We start from the raw sequence: 20,826 nt of genomic DNA on the forward strand, positions 1-20,826 counted from the left end.
TATAAATAACTGGGTCATACCAAGTGCTAGTTTTGGATAAGAGAAAAAAAATATGGCAAAGGCAGTTCAGTGTTTGTGTGCATGAGCATGTGGGTTCAGCCTTGGCCATTTAAAGAGGATTCAATATGTCCACATTGGTAGCAAACCCTAATTTGATTGGTCAGTAATGTTTACTTGAGGAAACAACTAAACATGGCGTCCTGTCCTTGACCCAAGCGCTTACAGGCTGTCACGTGCTGCTGAATACCCAGCTTCCTTTCCAGAGAGACGACAGAGTCTGGGCAGCTTGGCGAAAACCAGATGCTATCTTTTTTTTTCTGGTATCAGGAGACTGGGAACATTACCAATAAAAGTTTCTAAGTAAAGAAAGAGTGTTTTTGACCATGCTGTTAGGGTGTGTGTAGGAAGTAGGAACTCACATGGCATTCACCATGTGAGTGCATCGGTCAGTGGAAATGGGGTGAATCAGGAATGTGTTAGTGTTCAGAAGGACTTTCGTGTTAACAACATTTACCATCAAGCACTAACCAAATACAGTTTGCTTGGCTTCCCCAGTTGGTTTGGTCATTGTTAAAAAGCAGACTGTGGCAAGAGAATTTTAGAGTTTTGTTGAAGATGTAGGTTATTTGGAGACTAAACACATCAACAGATTGATTACAGACTATGATTATAATGTAGTGTTACAGCTTCACTGTAGCAACTATGCTTTACTGTGGCAGTTTCTAAAGGTGATGCCTTGGAAACAAGTATTACATTGTTTTTGTGGTTGTTAGTGTTTCCAAACATGCATGAAGTTTAAAGTGATCGTTAGATGGATGGAGGGTGTGTGGCTGATGGACAGGTGAGAGAGATGACAGGTTAGACAGTCGAGAAAAGATTCTGGATGCAGCGGCAGGTTGATGTGGGTTACCTACCCTTGCGTCGTCTTGGGAATTCACCTATGGTTTGTGAGTCGGTTCGCTCAAGACCGACTGGCTTAGCTCTTAATACCTTAGGGCTCTGACCTGATTGGTGGAAGAAGACCGTTCTCATTACAAAGCTTTGGGACACACACAGAGGATATGCCCTCTCAGCACCCCACCTTGAGCCCCACACATCTCCACAAGACATCGCTCCCCCATGCAGCACCAGTGCACATGGCCAAGCAGTGCACCAGCTGATTCAGCTCCTCCGCTCCCTCTGTTCTCGCTTTCCCTCCTTTCTTGGAGGGTGCACAATCACATGTAGCGCTGTGGTGGCTACAGTACAGCTAACGCGCATGCATCTTACATCTTAATTCATGCAGAGTCCCTCCCAACACGCGCATGCATACACACACACACACAGGCAGCATTACACACACACACACACACACGGGCAGCATCTCGCGCACAAACACACACACACACGGGCAACGTTACACACACACACACACACACACAGGAAGTGTCTCTCACACAAACACATAGACACACACGAAAGTCGGTATAAAAGCACATGCACGACAGGTTAGTGTTGTAGATATCATTGGTTGCATGAGTAAATGCCCACACCAACAACAGCAAACGGTCACATTTTAGCTGGCCCTGAGCAGTGACAAAGCTGACAGCTCGCCACAACTGTAGCCACACACAGACCAGCAGCAGACGGGATGTAGCCACCAACATGGCAAACACTGTAAGGTGCAGAAGTGTACCAGAGGTGGAAAAAGGGATCAGCAAGTGAAGCTGTGTTATGCTGGTTAGTGAGAAAGACAGAGAAGAGGGAGAGAGGGAGAGAGAAAGGGAGATGAGAGAGAGATGGAGAAAGTCGAAGAGTGAAAGGCAAAGTGATACTGCCAAAGGAAAGAGAGAGGGATGACAGAGACAAAGGGACAGAGCAAGAGAGAGAGAATGATCACGCAAAGATGCAAGAAATAGACTGCAGCTGAATGTACAAGTACACACAGAGGAAGAGTCTTCTGAGAAGGAGACCAACATTAAGGAAAGCACCCCAAAGCTCACCGAAAGGCCAAGTACAGCCCAGCCCAGCTCAGCCCAGGCCACATCCCCAACACACAGAGAGAGCAGCAGTGCACAACAAACAACACAAAATGGCCGCCTGCTGAGACTCCGTCCAGCACATCACAAATAACCAGCTGGCAGCAAGGTGAACAGCACATAGCAATGTATCTGGCCCATGGTTATGAGAGATTCACAGTACTCCCAATGCACAATAAAATATGTGATGAACTTTTCTTATTCTATTTGAAATCCCCTTCGTTGTCCTCCCCTCCTGTTCTTGGAGCTTGTGGTCATATGTGTGGATAGAGCTGCAAGAACTCCCTCAGAGGGGATTTACGCCACTCTGGTTAATACTTTCATTGGTGGTGAAGTGGTTTTCCTGCCTATTTTGCTTGAATGCTTCAGTTTGACGTAAATAATTAAGATATGTTGCTTCCATTCAAATATCTACATATTTTTCTTGGTCAATATCGAACATCCCTTGTGGCTCACTGCAAAATTGTGTTCTGAAAGTGTTGAAAAGTTCAATTTATTAGTTACTTACTTTCATATAACTACAAATGTAATTTTAGTCTCTCAGAGGTATTTGAGAGAAGACATTGAAAGGCCGCTTGCTCAAGAGCTGACGTGGGTAAAGATGTCATTTGGGTTAGGCTACCATGATGAAATGGTGGTGGAACGCTGTGCCCACGATTTGATTTGGACCGACCGCAGAGGCAGTGGCAGCCGTGGCCTGTGGCTGCCTCTCTCTCCCTCTGCTTGTGCGACACTGAAATAGTGCCCCGGCCCCTTTTAACCAGAAATTCCCCTCGTCAGCCAGGCCATCAAAGAGGCCTTTGACAGGATGGACAATGGGGACAGAGGTGACCGCTCCAGGCTAGCAGAGTGGTCAGGGTCCCTAAGACCCATGGATCTCAGGCCAAGCACAAAAGGCGCCTTTCATGGCGGTGCTGGTCACATGTTAACTGCTCGCAAGGGGCAAAGGGGATATCGAGGCGCTAGTGCTTTTTTTAGATGCTAATTTGAGAACTTCAGAGGGTTTGGGATGAAGGCAGATTTCAGTTTTTGTGTGTATCGGTCTCATGGGTTTTGGTTGGTAAGAAGACTTTGAATAGCAATCTGATTACACTGAATATGGTCGAGAGGGGCACGTTTATCGCGATGGGCCTCGTTGAGGTATCTGGGGGGGAAATACATGAATGGGATTCATAAGCATGGGCCAGAACACAAACAAGAGAAGAGCAATAGGCTACAGACAAGATCATAATCAACTCCACCAGTCTGACCTCTCTGACAGAATAGGACACGTAAGGCTCAACAAACCTTACACCAGTCAACATACAGTACGTTTCAGCTCTTCCACACACATAGCGACAGAACACATCCACCCTCACACAAACACACACACACACACACGCACACATGGGTCTGTCCCCTGCCTCACCTTTGCGGTCTGGCTTAAGGTTGCGGTCCACAGGGGGCGGCTGGCGGTCCACGGGAGGCGGCTGGCATTCGTTCAGAGGCATGGGTCTTCGTGGGGGCGTCTTGGGGCTGGAGCGAAACCCCATGTGGGCCGGCGGGGGCACCTGTTTGCCCAGGGAGGAGAACTCTACCGTGCCCGGGGTCATGGGCACGTAGTTGGGCTCCATGATGGGCTCAGACAGGCTGCCCGAGCGCCGGTGGGAGGGCGAGTTGGCGCTCATGGGCACATAATTTTCGTCCACTTCCTCCGTGGAGGCGCTGCTCACCGGCATCATACCCTTATTTTTCTGTGGTTGATAAAACACACACACATACACACAAGCACACACACACACACACACACATGCAAACACACACACGCCAAGAGGAAAGGAAAGTATTTCACATCACTTTTCTGGTTGGGGAGGGGAAACACTGAAACACTACAAGACTACCTTAAGCTACATTTAGAGCTGCCACCAGAGGCAAGAAAGCAAGAAAAGAATGCAGTGCTACATGATGTGATTCACTGACTTCAGGAATCTGCCCTTTGGTTTGCTTTTTGACCCATCTTGCTTTGCTCTGAAGTCTTCAAGCACACAAGATAAGACAGTATTTCATTAGGCCACACTGACATATAGGCTTTACTTTAAAGGACCGATACAAAACATATGTCATGCACTTGTGAGTGAAACAAACAGGCAAGGATTCTTTTTCAAGAAACTCACAAAATAATTGCTTAGACTTTCGTTGAAATCAAATGTGCCACATTTGTCTGACGCAAAGGGTCTTGGGATGTCATAGCAGTCCTGGGATCCACAATCTGCATAAACATAACAAAAGTCAATTTAAGATGTGGGACAGGTGATAAGACAGGTCAACCCATTTAATGCTCTCCTAGTTACATAGACAACACAGCTGGACAGTCAGAGGGAAATGGTCTTTGGAGAACCATGAACCAAGTTTCAGTTTCAGTTTCAATTCTGAAACATTCAGCAAAAACAACAGCTCTATAGGGATTGGAAGAGTAACAACATATTAATTTAGTTAGAAAGCAGTTTTGACAGGAACAAAAGGTTGATCAACCCAACAATTCAAGTAGCAAACCATAATATCAGACAAAAATCAGATATGGAAGCTTATTAGCATCCATGCAAAACCTCTTTGTCGTAAATCCTTCACATTTGCATGGTAAAAAAGCCAGCATATATCAGTAAAGACTGAAAGATAAAACAAACTGTCAAACCACTGGATAAAAAGCGATAACGTAATGCTTAGCTTATCAAATATTAATGTAGCATTAGCCAAATGCATCCAGACACATGCATTACTTGTTTTAGAAGTCTACACTGCTTTCAACCACAGACAGAGGGCGCTATGAAAAACAACAGTACGATGCAAACTATGGATTTTAGCCTGAGGTTGAAGGTTCCAGCCCAGGGAGGAAATGTGTGCCTAATGCCACAGCTTACGCTACCAGGGAGCCAGCAGAGCTGAGCTGCTAAAACTGCTGTGTCATTCCTCATCTGGGTACAGCACTGCTGACTGAACAAACCCACTGATTTGAAATCCAGGCCTGGAAAAGGGCTACTGCCAGAGACCCTTGAGAGACAGTATTTCAACATCCAGTAGTACTTAACTAGCTTCATGATTCATGGCAATTTGTGTTAGCCAATTTCATGCCAATTTGTGTGAGAAGTAAATCTTTTCACAATGCAGTTCTGACAAATTGCACTATACAAATGGAATTGCCTACTTCAGACAATTTACTATGCTTTCACTGCAAATATACAATGAAAAGAAGTTAGTCTTCTAAAGCACTGTGACTAGATATTTCTTTTCATCAAGGACAAATTTCATATTCAGATCTCTTGGAAGAGCTTCAAATTACACCTCAAATTACACAATACTTAAAAAGCACTGAGCTGCAATAGATTTAGTCTGTCAAGTGTCTGTGAGAGAAATGTCACAGAGGAGCCACAAAAGAGCTTGCATTTCCCTGCTCCATGGCACTCACTAATTAACACCAGGGAAGAAGGAAAGGATGTGGAGTCGTCCTGTTGACAGAAATGAAAGACTTCAGATGTTCTATGCTAATCCAATGTGCTGCTCCACCATACAGTAGCTCCTGGACACGTACCTTTGCGGAGGCGTGAGGAGTCCACGGGGCCGATGGTGTTGCTGCGCAGCGCTTTGTTCCCCGCGCTGGTCGGCACGCAGTAGTTCCCGTCCGTCTCCGAGATGGAGCGCGGCACGGCGTAGGTGTCCGTGGGCGACCTCTCCGGCGGGCCGCCGGCCGGCATGGTGGCCATGGACGACGAGAGCGAGGGCTTGGGCGGGCGCGGCGGGGGCACGACCTCTCCTCCTCCGAGGGGCTCCATCCCTCCTCCGCCTCCCCCCCGCTCGCTCCCCCCGCCGCTGCTCAGGCTCCAGGGCAGGTAGGAGGAGCAGCCGCTGCCGGGGGTGGGCGGGATGTCGTAGCACGTCATGTTGCGCAGCTGCGCCTCCAGCGAGGGCTTGCGGCCCGGCGTGTTGAAGACGTACAGCTCGGACGACTCGCTCTCGGAGGCCGAGCGGCCGGCCGGCACCGGCATGACCGTGTCCTGCGAGCGGCTGCGCGGCAGCTGGTAGAGGCTGCTGGGGTCGGCGGGCGCGGGCAGCGAGGGGCCGTGGCGCGAGGGCGGCGAGTCGTACAGGGCGGCGGCCGACGAGGCGGACGAGGGGTGCGAGTGCGACGGGAAGAAGCCGTTGACGGACGTGTGCTTGGCCGACGAGCAGGCGGTGGGGGGGGTGCGGTGCAGAGGCAGGTTGTCGTTGCAGTCGGGCTCGGAGGACGTGGACTTGGAGCAGTCGCCATGAGACCTACGCAGGGGAGAGATTGAGTCAATATCAACGAGTGAGAGAAATAAATATTTTAAAAAAAAACCCCAATCAACATGTGAATTACTCAATCAGTAATCAAACATAGCTTTCAATACAGTGATTGGACACAAAGTCCAGTTAACGTATGTAGGTGCTTTTCAGAGTAGTAGATCATTATTCTAATCTAGTCATTAGAATGTTTCTCCTCAGTGAGGTCCAGAGGGTTCACAGTTCACACCGTGACAGTCAGACATGCAGAACACAAGCCTCGTTGGGATCCAGGTAGCACTACCATCCCAAACCACACGGCACATCTGTTAACACCTGGGTGAGCTGATGGGCTGTAGACCGTTAGTAAGGCACACACCTCACTCAGGTGTAGTTGTTAAAGTTGGATTATTTTTGAGCATCAACCATTTCTGTTTGCATCTGTGAGTGTGTGTGTGTGTGTGTGTGCATTCAAGTGTCTGTATTTGTGTGAGTGAGCAAAATGTTTATCATACAAAATTATGGGTATATATTTTTGCCCATTTTGCCTTTATAGGAGAGTGAAGAGTGACAGGAAGTGGGTGGGATCGGTAAATGACCGTGGGTCAGATTTAAACTCCGAGTCCCTGTGGGCACTCTGATGCAAACGTGGAATGGACGCATAATAATAAACGTATGGACTGAACGTAACGGCTGCGTGTGTAGGTCTGCACACGTCTGTGTGTGTGTGTGTGTGTGTGTGTGTGTGTGTGAGTTGATCAGTGCACACTGGCGCGCCATGCTTTGCACTCACTGACTGGTGAGCGGGGAGCTCCTGCTCTCACACTCCTCTAGGAGCAGGTACTCCTGCCTCCCCTCGGGTGGAGAGGGGGGAGGGGGCAGGGGGGGCCCGGGGGAGGGGCTGGGGGTCACTGAGCTACACAACATGAGGACGGGGGGAGGGGAGGGGAGGGGAGGGGGGGTCAGTGGAACCATGGGAATAGATAACACAGCAGCAGCTAGCAAGTCTGAAAAGTAGCGACTGTTCCGTTACTAACGTTACTACACGTTCTCCCACTGTTCCATTACTAACGTTAAGCTACATTTCAACACCTTCCACTTCATGCATGCTTTCTCTCAGTCTCCCTGCAGCATGCAGGTTGGTCACTGCAGCTAGTCTCTGCTTTAAGTTAGCCCTGCTACTTCTGTCCCCTCACTCAGCTGCTCCTGCTGTACATCTCTCCGCCTGGGATTCTTTTTCCCAGTCCTTGGGTTGTGTTCACGCAGCCGTTTCCCTCCCCCCCTTACCTGCTGGTGTCCGGCTTCTTGCTCTCACAGTTGACCAGCCAGAGGTAGTCCTGCGGCTCGTCTAGGCTGGACGAGGACTCCAGGTGGCTCACGCTGACGGGCTGGTAAGGCGGGGGCACGCTGGTCAAAACCGAGTGGCCGAGCGGCCCCAGCGACGAGCCCAGGCCCATGTCCACCCCGGCGCTGCCCGCCTGCTGTGCCACCTTCGATGGGTCTGGAGGGGTGGAGAGAGGGAGAGAGACAGAGGGGTGGAGAGAGGGAGAGAGACAGAGGGGTGGAGAGAGGCAGAGAGACAGAGGAGTGAAGAGAGACAGAGGGGTGAAGAGAGGGATGAAGAGAGGGATGAAGAGACAGAGGGGTGGAGAGAGGGAGAGAGACAGGGGTGGAGAGAGGCAGAGAGACAGAGGAGTGAAGAGAGACAGAGGGGTGAAGAGAGGGATGAAGAGAGGGATGAAGAGACAGAGGGGTGGAGAGAGGGAGAGAGACAGAGGGGTGAAGAGAGGGAGAGAGACAGAGGGAGGGGTCAAGAGAGGGAGAGAGACGGAGGGGTGGAGAGAGGGAGAGAGACAGAGGGGTGGAGAGAGGGAGAGAGACAGAGGGGTGGAGAGAGGGAGAGAGACAGAGGGGTGGAGAGAGGGAGAGAGACAGAGGGGTGAAGAGAGGGAGAGAGAGAGGGAGGGGTGGAGAGAGGGAGAGAGAGAGGGAGAGGGAGAGAGACAGAGGGAGGGGTGGAGAGAGGGAGAGAGAGAGGGAGAGGGAGAGAGACAGAGGGAGGGGTGGAGAGAGGGAGAGACAGAGGGGTGGAGAGAGGGAGAGAGACAGAGGGGTGGAGAGAGGGAGAGAGAGAGACAGAGCGATACAGTCAGTGAGTTTGTCCAAGGGGACCAATGAAAACGAACGACGAGGTGACCTTAGGATGCGTCTGCATGATTTAGTCATTAAAGAGTCACTTCACCCCATAACTTCACCACTTATGAGTATTTTCAATCAATCAACAGCTCAAAAACATATTTTAGGGTGCAGTGACACTTTAAGTCTAAAGTATACAGTACCCTCCAGAATTATTGGCACCCTTGGTAAAAGTTGACTAAAAATAGGTCTAAAAAATAATCTTTAGGTGATTTATTGTACTCCCACAATGAAAACAATGAGGAAAAATACACCCTGCAAGGGAAGCAAATTTATTCTGAGAAAAAGGAAAATCTAATAAAGAAATAAATGTTTTTAATAAAAACACGTCACTCACAATTATTGGCACCCCTACTTGTAATACCTTCTTAAACCTCCCTTTGTCAATAAAACAGCATGTAATATTCTTCTCTGACACCCCATAAAGATTGAGAATACAAAGTAAGGGATTTAAGACCATTCATCTTTACAAAACCTCCCCAGATCGTCCAGATTGCTAGGTCCACACTTGTGCATTCTTCTCGTTGACTCATCCCACTGTTTTTCTATGGAGTTTAGATCAGGGGACTGCTATGGCAATGTCTGAAGCTTGATTTTGTGTTCAGTAAACCATATTTGTTTTGATCTGTGCATTTGTTTTGGTTCATTGACCTGATGAATGATCCAATCATGACCAACTTTTAGGGCCTTGGCAGAGATTGTTTGATTTCCTTTGAAAATGTTCAGGTTTTTCTTGGTGTTCATGATGCCATGCACCTTAATTAGGTTCCCAAGGCCTTTGGGAATTAAAACAGCCCCACAATAGCACAGACCCTCCACCATAATTCTGATTAGGCATGGGGTTCTTTTTAGTATAGTCATTCTTCTATGTATGCCAAAGACACCTTAAGTGTTTTTAGCAAAAGAGCATAATTTTATTTTCATCTGACAATAGACCACACTCCCAGACATGTCATGGTACCATTCAGTAATTCCTGCCATTTACATTGTTCATTAAATGACTCTACTGGCTTTAACCTGACATGCTGTATAAATAATCTATTAGCAGTGAGGTCACTTTTGAAGATTTTTGGGGGGGACTTGGTGACCCCAAGATGATAGCTTTGTCTGTAACTCTCAACAGTGGTTCTTATGGATTTTTTTGCCTATCATACCATCCTCCATACTGTGCGTGGGAGCAAAATAGCCATGGGTCTTTGTCCAAGCATGTTTGCCACATTTCCAGATGATTAGAACCTTTTATTCATCATTTTAACTGGAAATATAGGCATTTTCAACAAAATACCTAGTTTCCATAGACATTCTCTTACTTACAAATGTCAACACAATTTCTTTTTATTTCAATTTAGTGTATTCTCTTGTCTCTCCAATGTTGAAAAATGACCAGAGGATTTAGCCTCTGAGTGACTTCATTTTCATACCATAGTGAAAAAGAACGTCATGAACTACTTCTGAAAGTTCACAGACACTCTGATTTACTTTAAAACGTTGCATTTACATAGGAAAATGCTCCTGTTAAATGTTGTACGTAATATGTTTCAGGGGTGCCAATAATTGCGAGCAAGCTGTTTTTGTTAAAAATATTTATTTCTTTATGAGATTTTCCTTTTTCTCAGAATAAATTTGCTTGCCTTGCAGGGTATATTTTTCCACATTGCTTTCATTGTGGGAGTACAATAAATCACCTAAAGATTATTTTTATACCTATTTTTAGTCAACTTTTACCAAGGGTGCCAATAATTCTGGAGGGTACTGTATATCCATTTGTTAATCCTTTTTTTTAACAATGTTTCATCAAAGTTTATACATAAAGGCATTGCTATGATTAAAACCTCTAGTTGCAACACCTTTTGAATGATCAACCATCACATAGCATGGTCATGCAATCAATAAGACTTTCCTTAAAGGTCCTGGAAAGGAATATGCTATGCACACACACACACAGCACGAGTATTTACAGACCATCTTTTTACTGAGAAGGATGAAAAGACTGATCTTGAAGTGAGACTCTAAAGAGGAAATGAGACTATGCTCCACGACTGAATCTAAACCACTCATCAGTTAAGGAAGGACCAGCCTTAGTGTGCATAGCAAGGCCATGTGATGGTGAGAAAGAAGAAGAGAACACCTTTAGTGTGGTCCTCACATTCTCTATGTGTGGGAGTGTTTGCACGTGAGAGAGACAAATAGGCAAACAGAGAGAGAGAGAGAGAAAAAGAGAGACTGACAGAGAGAGACATGCCTACACACACTTCAAATTCCCTTAATAAAAGCCTGTAGCCCTCAGATTAATCTCAAAGTAAGAAGGGCCAAAGATTGCATCTTAAATGGGGAGAATCCAGGCACGTATTGTGAAGCACCTCAGGAACACTCTACATGGGCTTACCTAAGTGTAGCTATGGCTACTGCAATGACCCTGTCCATATTTGGCTGTGTAACGGTCGAGTAGAGTTTTTCACAAGGCGCTAATCCATCAGTCCTCTATTCTCTCACTCTCAATTCTAGCCGCTACACCCCAACCTTCACTCAGTAGCCTTAGATCCGCACTTCACTCTGTGGGAGACCGCAGGTGTGTGTGTGTGAACATAGCACTACTCAATCTAGAATATATACACACACACACACACACACACGAGAGGAATACAGCAATATCCTTCAGTCCTCCCAGATCCTTCCCAGGTACTCCACAAGAGGTCATTCTTGCCTGTGGCCATTCAACTTTGCAACTCCGCCCCTTACTGACACAATATTGACCTTGCTGGAATAGGATCCAGGTGGGGCTGCTACTTTCAATACTTTAGCACTTTGAAATGTATTTGAATTTTCTGTACACATTAGCAATAGAATGTCTCTTCAACTCCCCTGAGGATTACTCAAGTATCAATATGCTGTGTCTACCAGTGCTGATAACTGGAGTTTTTCTTTGACATACACATTTTCCTGTCAATGAATATGCATATTCAATCATATTGCTTTGAAAAACAACGGTTACTTATCTACATGATGACTTTAAATATTCATCAAACAATTTCATGTTAAATATGAAGTGCTAGAATTGATTTGTATCTATGTTTCATGCAATCTGCAAACTTTTGCACAAGTGGATGCTAGATGAGCAGCTGAGAAACTGAAGAAGCCCCTTCACTTGGATTTCCCCTTTTTCTTCCTCTTTCCCTCCCTCCCTCCCTCCCTCCCTCCCTCTCTCCCTCCCTCATTTCTTTCCCTCCTCTGTCCTGCTGTCCCCCTCTCCTCTCCTCTCCTCTCCTCTCCTCTCCTGTTTATAGGGCTCAGCACTGACTCACTGAGCCAGTGGGAAAATCCCCCTCCTCTCCCTAAAGCCCTGCTCACACACACAACCCAGGCTAACTACAAGCTAGCGGCTAACTGCACACACTTCCATGCTCCACTCTGTTGGGCCCGGGCCTGTGACGTCTGCCCTACTAATAATTGCCCTCCTTGGGGGAGAAGAGGGGCCCTCTCCCTGCTCCCGGATCTCACAGGCCTTTGTCCAAGCGAGGGGGGGCGGGGGGGGCGGGGGGGGATCAGGACGGGGGCCAGGGGGGGAGGGGGCAGTCTGGGCTTCTGTGGAGGGTAAAGTGCATGGGAAGCTCCAGGAGGGGATTCTTCCGAGCACACTAGCGCTGTATCCCATTATTGAGTGCTGGCTCCTGCAGTTATCCACTGGCCAAAGCCTTCTCGCTTTTCTCTGCTGTTGGGAAATTCCTTGCTTACTACACATGCCCTACATCAATCAGGATTCTTTTTCACACATGGCATTAGTACGGTGGCCGAGAAGGGCCAAACGCGCTCAGTTAGAGAAAGTAGTTTCAAATACAAAATGATGCAAATTAACAAAAGAAACGTGGTACAAATGAAAAAAAACGCACTGCAGGTACACAGGAGGATGACAAGAAAGATAGAAGAACGTCGCAATCAAAAACTGTTGACAGATCGCAAGAAGTAGTTGCAGTTACAGCGTAGCAAGGTAATGTGACTTTTTATTTGTTTATTTATGGTCTTATCTTTGTTTAACAACGTTCTTCTATCTCCCTCATCATCCTCCTGTGTGCCTGCCTCTCCATGGCGCTGTCACGGTGAGAGCGCCCTCTGGAGTTTTGGAGCACTTCCGTTGTAGGAGCTGTTTGCAGCGCGTTTGGCATTCTGCATCGTTTCTCTCTCTGTAGCGTATTTCATGAAGATGCATCGTTTTGTGTTTTGCATAGTTTCTCTATCTGCCGCGCATTTCATGAAGATGCATTTGCTTTTGTTTCTTGCAGTGCGTTTTTTTTTCATTTGTACCACGTTTCTTTTGTTAATTTGCATTGTTTTGTATTTGAAACTACTTTCTCTAACTGAGCGCGTTTGGCCCTTCTCGGCCACCGTACATTAGAGCCGTGCTAAACCATACATTCTGTTTTAGTCTGTACTCAGTGACATCCTCAGCAACAGGAGAAACATGGCTTCCACATGAGTAGGCACAGCAATGACCGTACTAACACAATGCTCATAGCATGTGCTGGACAGCTTTATGTAAGTCAGAAAGATGTGACAAAAGGACATGTGCCCCTGGCTGATACAGGGTGTGTGTGTGTGTGTGTGTGTGTGTGTTGGGGGAGGGGGGTGTGGGGGGGTGTAAGGTGAGCTGAGGGCTAACCCGGGCACCACACTCTCCCAGGGGAGTGAAAGTGAGTAGTGCACTCACACAGGGAGACTTGGCAGGCAGCCTCCACCACAGACAAAAACAATAACACAAAGCTGCCTGGCACAAACACACACACACACACACACACACACACAGGTTCTTATTAACGTACACAAACACACCTGTACAAATATACAAACATACTCATTCACATACCTTCACGTACACATTCATGATCATGCACAGAAAAAAAAACTGAAAAGCACCATGGAAACATCCAGTGTCAGGGTGCAGTAGGAACTATCAGAAAACCAGAAGGGACTACAACAATGCCGGTAATTTATGCAGCTGAAAGAATCAAATCCTGATGTCCTAATTCCAAAGACCTGCAGGGGATTGTAGAGGCTTCACCTGAGCCATTTAACACCGTGATTCAAAGACGCAGTGTAACAGCAAATAGAGGCACTCTCTCTGTGTGTGTGTGTGTGTGTGTGTGTGTGTGTGTGTGTGTGTGTACGTACTTATGGGTACTGATGCATATAGAATGCTGACTTCCAGAAACTCCCCCTTCCCATTACTTAAGTACTGCTTAAGGACATTTCCTGAACATCTTTCGTTTATCAGCACATACAAACACATGCATAGTCTCCCTCACACACACACGCACGCACGCACGCAGGAGGATGGCATCTTAACTGAAAAATAAAAGCTTTACCAGTTTTCCAAACTAGTAAGGAGACAGAGAAACATGTGGACACAAGCAAGATAGTCATTCTGTCCAACAGCAACAACAACTAAATATACAGCAGCAGAGGTCAAGCATGAGACGTCTTCTTGTTGACCTGTTTATCACTCAAGAGCGTGTGTGTGTGTGTGTGAGTGTGACGTATGTCTTGATATTTAATTGAGGCTATCGCCCAGTCTTACTGTGTAGAGCAGATTGGTGCACGCGTGTGTGTGTGTGTGTGTGTGTGTGTGTGTGTGTGTGTGTGTGTGTGTGTGTGTGTGTGTGTGTGTGTATGATAAAAGAGTTGGGTGGCATGTGCTGTGTCTGGTGTGGAGAGACAGAAACAGGAAGTGGCAGCTAGGGTCATGGAGGTCAAAGCCTCCGGTCCAGACTGGCATAGTGCACCTACTAATTATGACTGTCTGAGCAAGATTTTGTGTGTGTGCATGTGCGTGCCTGCGTGCGCAGTGTGTGTGTGTAGGATAGTGAGTAGCATATGCAAATACAGTTTGCTAGACTGTGAATATGTATGGGTGGGCGTAATTCCAAATGCACATCCATACATTTGGAATTACATAATTAGATCTGTTAATATGTATGTGTGTGCAGCCAGGTATATTCTTGTATAGGTGCCGCACATCCACACATTCATCAGCTAACCCATCCCTTACTTTCAGTGCTGGATGTACAAAGCAAGCGCTAATACAGAGTTTCTCTAAGCGAATGCTGTGCCTTGCCATATTGTGTGGAATTTACTAAGCTGTCAATCCATTATGTAAACAGCTCTTGTCACTGCCCCCACAACACATTCTACTTGTCATGGAGTTAACCGATGGTGACAGAACAATCAAACGTTTAGCGATCATACATGATAAGATGTAAACAAGCGGCGTACTGTAGCCTAGTAGCCTAGAAACACTGGAATTATTTACTGTACATAACAGACTTACACTATTCCTATCTGGACACAAACGTGTTAAAAACAACGCAAGTTGTGCTAGTTTCAACACATTCGTTTTAAGAGTGTTCCGCCCAATGATTTCGCAGCAGCCGCGTGTTTAAGAATCTTTCACTTTTTTATTGCAGGAGATAAATAAATGGGAATTGAATAAACAAACGTGGGCTACTCAAGCAGTAAAGCTAATAGCCAGATATACACCAACTCTGCATGGAAGTACATCTATATCTCTATTCGTGTATTGTGGCACGTACATTTTTAACTGCTACAACAAAATTCCCTGATATTCCATGACTTTACCCCCCAAAAATCATACAAAATTTCCTGATTTTCCATGTCTGGAATAGACTTTCCAAAATTCCATGATATTCCAGAAATTCCATGACCAGTGGGAACCCCGACCTAATCAATTGCTATCCGATTCTGTACACTTCTCCTCTTAAGTGTTACTATGTGATACTCACACTTTTACCTCACCCTCCCATAACTGCATGCATCAGTAAGAAAAGTGCAGATACCCATTCCGTGCTCCAGTGGGATGCAAAATGGGATCAGTTTTGCAGTAATTTGGAGGCAATTCTTAGTCTCGGCCACAGTGTCTCTGTGGGAGTTAACCCTTCAAGTGACGGATTGTGTTGTGTCTATCTTCACCATGTCCCTGATCTGTGTGTGTGCGTGTGTGTGTGTGTGCACGTGTGTGTCTTACCGTCGGTGTCTGTGGGGTTGAATCCGCAGATATCACAGATGCAGCGCACCCACTTGTTCATGTCCTCCTCTGTGTCGGCCACCAGGTAGAAGACCCTGTCGATGGTCTTGATGTCGAAGATGAAGCTGTGCTCCAGGTCCTTCTTGTTGAAGGTGAGCCCCGCGTCCACCTGCTCACACAGGTTGAGGTCGATCACGCGGATGGGCTTCTTGGCGTGGTCATTCTTGTAGTATTCCAGAACGTCGGGGTCCCCGGTCAGTCGCCCGCTCCGCAGCACAAACCACCGCTTTTTCCATGCCTGAGAGAGAGAGAGAGAGGGGGGGGGGGATATTTAACCAGGGTCACAAAGTTCATCTTTTGAGGGGGGGGGGGCTTGTGTATAAGCCGCAGGAGAGTGTTTTATGCAAGTTAAAGAATCAAAACCATAATAACACCATATTAACTGACGCCCTGTATTAACTTCATAGCTGAAGACATTTTGCAAAATCAATGTGCAAGCCGCAGCTAATAGTATGGAAATTATGCTACTGTTACAGTCAGTGCTTCATTTGCAGCACTTCTGTCATTTGGAACAAAACTTAGAATGCTTTATGTTGTTGAAATTATATTTCAATCAATATTTCAGTTGACTGTAAGAGGTTCCAGAATACGGCTATTATTAGCTTCTTTCTTTCAATTCAAATGCCCAGTGTGTTACAATGGTTAATTGCTAACTGAAGCAAGATTCTTGCAAACATATGTAGTGTATGTACTGTATCTACATAAACATGGCTGTGAAGCACAAGAGAGACTGAGCTACGGAGAGCAGGGAGCAGTCAGTCCCTGGGAAGAGCAACAACAGAGAGAGTGGCCGGGCCTGGTCAGACTAGAGCAGAGACCACACGGGTCCAAAGAGACAGTCAGAAGGTCACAGGGGTCGGCCTGGACTCCACACAGCCAAATTCCACCCCTGACCACTGGCTGGTCAGAGTAGACGGCTGCTTCACCAGTTCACTCCAGCCTCTGTCAGTCCGGTCTGGTCCGGTCTGGTCCTCCATGGCTTGACCATTCTCCCCCCTCCACACACACACACACACACACACACACACACAACCACATACACCACCACCACAGAGCTATGCGCCTGGAAGCACCAGCGGCACAGGCAGAGCCACAGCTCAGAGAGCCAGGACTCAGTCCAACACCCCCGCAGCACCCCCACCATCTGGGGCGCCCGGCCGGCCCACACACACACGCTAAACTAGGAAAGGGCCAATCAACCCTCTCCAGCTGACTGGCCCGGCTATTCTCAGAGTGGTTGTTGTTTTGGGGCGTACTTCTCTTACAGAGAGGAACCCAAGCCCATGTTTGGGAACAGCGCCAGTGCCCAGCTCGGGCTCTTAAGAGTCCCTTTCTGTGTGCTTTGCACTGTTCCTTCATATCAGCAGCGGCAGCAGCAGCAGCAGTCTCGTGCACGCTCAGGGAACACTACACAGGCTCCGTTTGGCCTGCAATGGATGTCGGCCCCCAGAAATAAAAGCAGACCAATTCACACAGTGAAACAGTCACGGAGGACTCTGCTCCTCTGCACCCGCAATCAGAGGGCCCACTGAGGTGTCAGCCTGCACCATGTGAGGAGCAGGAGGGCCGTGTGAGGAGCAGGAGCGCGGTGTGAGGAGAAGGAGCACCGTGTGAGGGGAGCAGGAGCACCCTATGGGGGGGCAGGAGGGCCGTGTGAGGAGCAGGAGCACCGTGTGAGTGGAGCAGGAGCTCCCTATGGGGGGGCAGGAGCACCGTGTGAGTGGAGCAGGAGCTCCCTATGGGGGGAGCAGGAGCACCGTATGAGGGAGCAGGAGCTCCCTATGGGGGGGGCAGGAGCACCGTATGAGGGAGCAGGAGCGCGGTGTGAGGAGCAGGAGCGCCATGTGGGGGGGCAGGAGGGCCGTGTGAGGGGAGCAGGAGCTCCCTATGGGGGGGCAGGAGGGCCGTGTGAGGAGCAGGAGCACCGTGTGAGTGGAGCAGGAGCTCCCTATGGGGGGGCAGGAGCACCATGTGGGGGGGCAGGAGGGCCGTGTGAGGAGCAGGAGCACCGTGTGAGTGGAGCAGGAGCTCCCTATGGGGGGGCAGGAGCACCATGTGGGGGGGCAGGAGCACCGTGTGAGGGGAGCAGGAGCGCCATGTGAGGGGCAGGAGGGCCGTGTGAGGGGAGCAGGAGCTCCCTATGGGGGGGCAGGAGCACCATGTAAGGGGGGGGGGGGGGGGGGCAGGAGGGCTGTGTGAGGAGCAGGAGGGCCGTGTGAGGAGCAGGAGGGCCATGTAAGGGGGGCAGGAGCGTGGTGTGACACAGCGCAGCGCGCAGACAGAAGAGAGAGTGGGCTGTAATTAAAGTAATTCATGGGGTCTCCGAACTCTCTACTGTCAATCATGCTGCAGGAAACTAGTCTACAGCAAAGTATTGTTTCCCTTTTAAAATGACTAAAGCTGCTTCTGTAGCATAGATACATGCCATAGTCTCTCTGTCACATTTGAGAACTGGGTACACAATCAATCAAATAAACAAACATCAACCAGCCAATCATTAATGCAGGTGACATAAAAGATGGGAAGAACCAGAGATCACAGTCCAATCAACAGTGCAGTTCAAGATATCACATAGGTCTTCTGAAGGGTCTTGATGTCCAGAATGTATGTGTTTGTATGTGTGCATGTTGTCTACGTGACTGGAGTCAAAAGCTAAGTGTCCATATCCTGTACATGACCGTGTGTGCATTTGTGTATGTGTGAGTACTTGCAAGAAGCATTCATAACAACAGTATGGAAGTTGTCCTCTCAGGGCAAACAATCCTGGGGTCTTTTTTTGCACTTCAAGGCAAGGGGTGGGCAGGCAACACAACTTGGCGTCAGACTGTGAGGAATGCTAACTAAATGGCTGTTGTTTCTCTTCCGTAAGATGGGAGCCGGATTAACAATGCTGGGTGCTTTTTCTCCCCCCTCTCACTCACTCTCTCTTTCTCTCCCTCCCTCTCTCTCTCTCTCTCCCCTCTCAGCTGTTTTTCCATCCACAGGGGGGTCTTTGTTAAAGCAAAGGCCTAAGGAGCACACAGGCCAATATCACACCATCACAGGAGGGGAGAGAGAAAGAAAGGAGTAAAGAAAAGAAGAAAGAGGGGAGAAAAGGAGAGGGAGAATAGAGAGAGAAAGAAAGAAAGAAAGAGAGAGGGTGAGAAAGAAATCCCCAAGGATATCCAGGAAAAGGGCTGCCACGCCAATGAAAACACAGGCATGAAGACAAACAGCTACTGTATGCATACACACACACACACACACACGCACACACGCACGCACGCACGCACGCACATACATACATACATACATACATACACATAGACGCACCCCCACACCCCCACACACACACACACACACACACTCATCCTGACTGACAGTGGGCTGGGCTTTGTTGTGGTGGTTAGAGCCCGGCACAGGCTTTTCTCTACGCCTCAGCCTCTCAGCCTCATCACAGAGCACATAGGGTCAGGTTACCCCGCTGGGAATACAGCTCAGCTTACAGAGAGAGGGAGAGAGAGAGAGAGAGTGAGAGAGAGAGAGGGAGAGAGAGAGGGAGAGAGAGAGAGAGAGAGAGAGGGAGAGAGAGAGAGAGAGGGAGAGAGAGAGACAGGGGTGTGCAAATGGATGGGAGCGAGAAGTAACAAGAGAGACTGGGAGAGATAAGAGGGAGAGGAGAGGAGAGGAGAGGGAGTGAGTGAGTGAGTAAGAAAAACAGAGGGGAAAGATTCAAAGACACAACTGCCCCACCTATCCAGAAAACAACACATCCAATGCTGTGATGGTGAACTGTACACAGGCAACCCACAGTAGAGCAGGAGCCTTATCCACAGCTCCAACCCACAGTAGAGCAGGAGTCCTATCCACACACAGCTCCAACCCACAGTAGAGCAGGAGTCCTATCCACACACAGCTCCAACCCACAGTAGAGCAGGAGTCCTATCCACAGCTCCAACCCACAGTAGAGCAGGAGTCCTATCCACAGCTCCAACCCACAGTAGAGCAGGAGTCCTATCCACAGCTCCAACCCACAGTAGAGCAGGAGTCCTATCCACACACAGCTCCAACCCACAGTAGAGCAGGAGTCCTATCCACAGCTCCAACCCACAGTAGAGCAGGAGTCCTATCCACAGCTCCAACCCACAGTAGAGCAGGAGTCCTATCCACAGCTCCAACCCACAGCTCAGTTCCATCAGCCATGTGGAAGCTGTGACCAAACGGTGTTATCTGAGGCGAGGGGTCAGGCAGACTGACCACACACACACACACACACACACACACACACACACACACACACACACACACACACACACACACACACACACACACACACACACACACACACACACACACACACACACACACACACACACACACACACACACACACGACTAGGAAAGGATGGCAGAGAAATCAGCCATGGTAAGAGTGGTTAAGTGTTGGGTTGAGGGAGGTTAATTGCTGAACGGCTGATAACAACTGGGAGTGATGGGTTGTAGAAAATGATTCAGTGGAAGGGGAGGGGAGGGGAGGGGAGGGGCGGGGACTGAGAGAAGTCGTTTAAGGAAGAGAGAACGAGGGCACTAGCTATGGTTACAGGCTTCTGTGGCTAAATGTGATGAGACAGAGGATGAGAATGGAGGTAATAGAAAGGAAATAGAAAGCGTGAAAGAGAGAGAGATCATCAAACAGAGAGAAAGAGAGAGAGAGATCATCAGACAGAGACAGAGGGCACGCATGCACACACACGCGTCACCCTATTATTACTCTGGTTCCTTACTGCTAAATAACTATTTAATTACTTGTCATTTATAATTTAAAAAAACATTATAACTGTCTTTACAGTCATCCTCTCAGAACATTGCAGGCAGTTTGCAACATTACAGTTGAACCCACTGTTGTGAAGTGTGCTTCTTGAAGTATTTCTTGTCTTTTGGGGATATGTTTTCAATAATGTGCCTTGCAGTTTCTTTTGAAAGTTAGCATAACATGATTATTGTGTGGGTATTTTTGTATTTTCAAATGTCTAATTACTTGTATCTTAATCAAATATATGTTGTAGTATTTGTAGTTTGTAACAACAAGAGAGAGCACATGGAGAGAGAGCAGCTACAGATGACAAGTACCAGAAGGTATAGGAACTAGAACTATCCAACCATGTGGGTCCACACACACACACACACACACACACACACACACCCCTGAATCAGCTTTAAATAAACCAACCCAGTTACACACAGACAGACAACACTCACACAGTTT

The 20,826-nt window shown here is 47.9% G+C and overlaps 1 protein-coding gene across 4 annotated transcripts in view; it reads right to left on the minus strand.

Moving 5' to 3' along the window:
- Positions 1-20,826, minus strand: part of gab1 (GRB2-associated binding protein 1) — a 68,946-nt gene that overhangs the window by 7,197 nt on the left and 40,923 nt on the right. For 3 of the 4 annotated variants that reach the window (XM_062523291.1, XM_062523286.1, XM_062523306.1), the window contains 6 exons: positions 15,523-15,820; positions 7,581-7,794; positions 5,584-6,305; positions 4,172-4,266; positions 3,427-3,751; positions 915-1,004 (listed from right to left, as the gene is read on the minus strand). In XM_062523291.1, the coding sequence (XP_062379275.1) occupies positions 915-1,004; positions 3,427-3,751; positions 4,172-4,266; positions 5,584-6,305; positions 7,581-7,794; positions 15,523-15,820 (1,744 nt within the window). The remainder of the gene's footprint in view (positions 1-914; positions 1,005-3,426; positions 3,752-4,171; positions 4,267-5,583; positions 6,306-7,580; positions 7,795-15,522; positions 15,821-20,826) is intronic. The other variant, XM_062523299.1, reaches the window with a different exon arrangement.

The sequence above is a fragment of the Sardina pilchardus genome, chromosome 2, assembly GCF_963854185.1.
Source record: "Sardina pilchardus chromosome 2, fSarPil1.1, whole genome shotgun sequence".
Taxonomy (NCBI): domain Eukaryota; kingdom Metazoa; phylum Chordata; class Actinopteri; order Clupeiformes; family Clupeidae; genus Sardina; species Sardina pilchardus.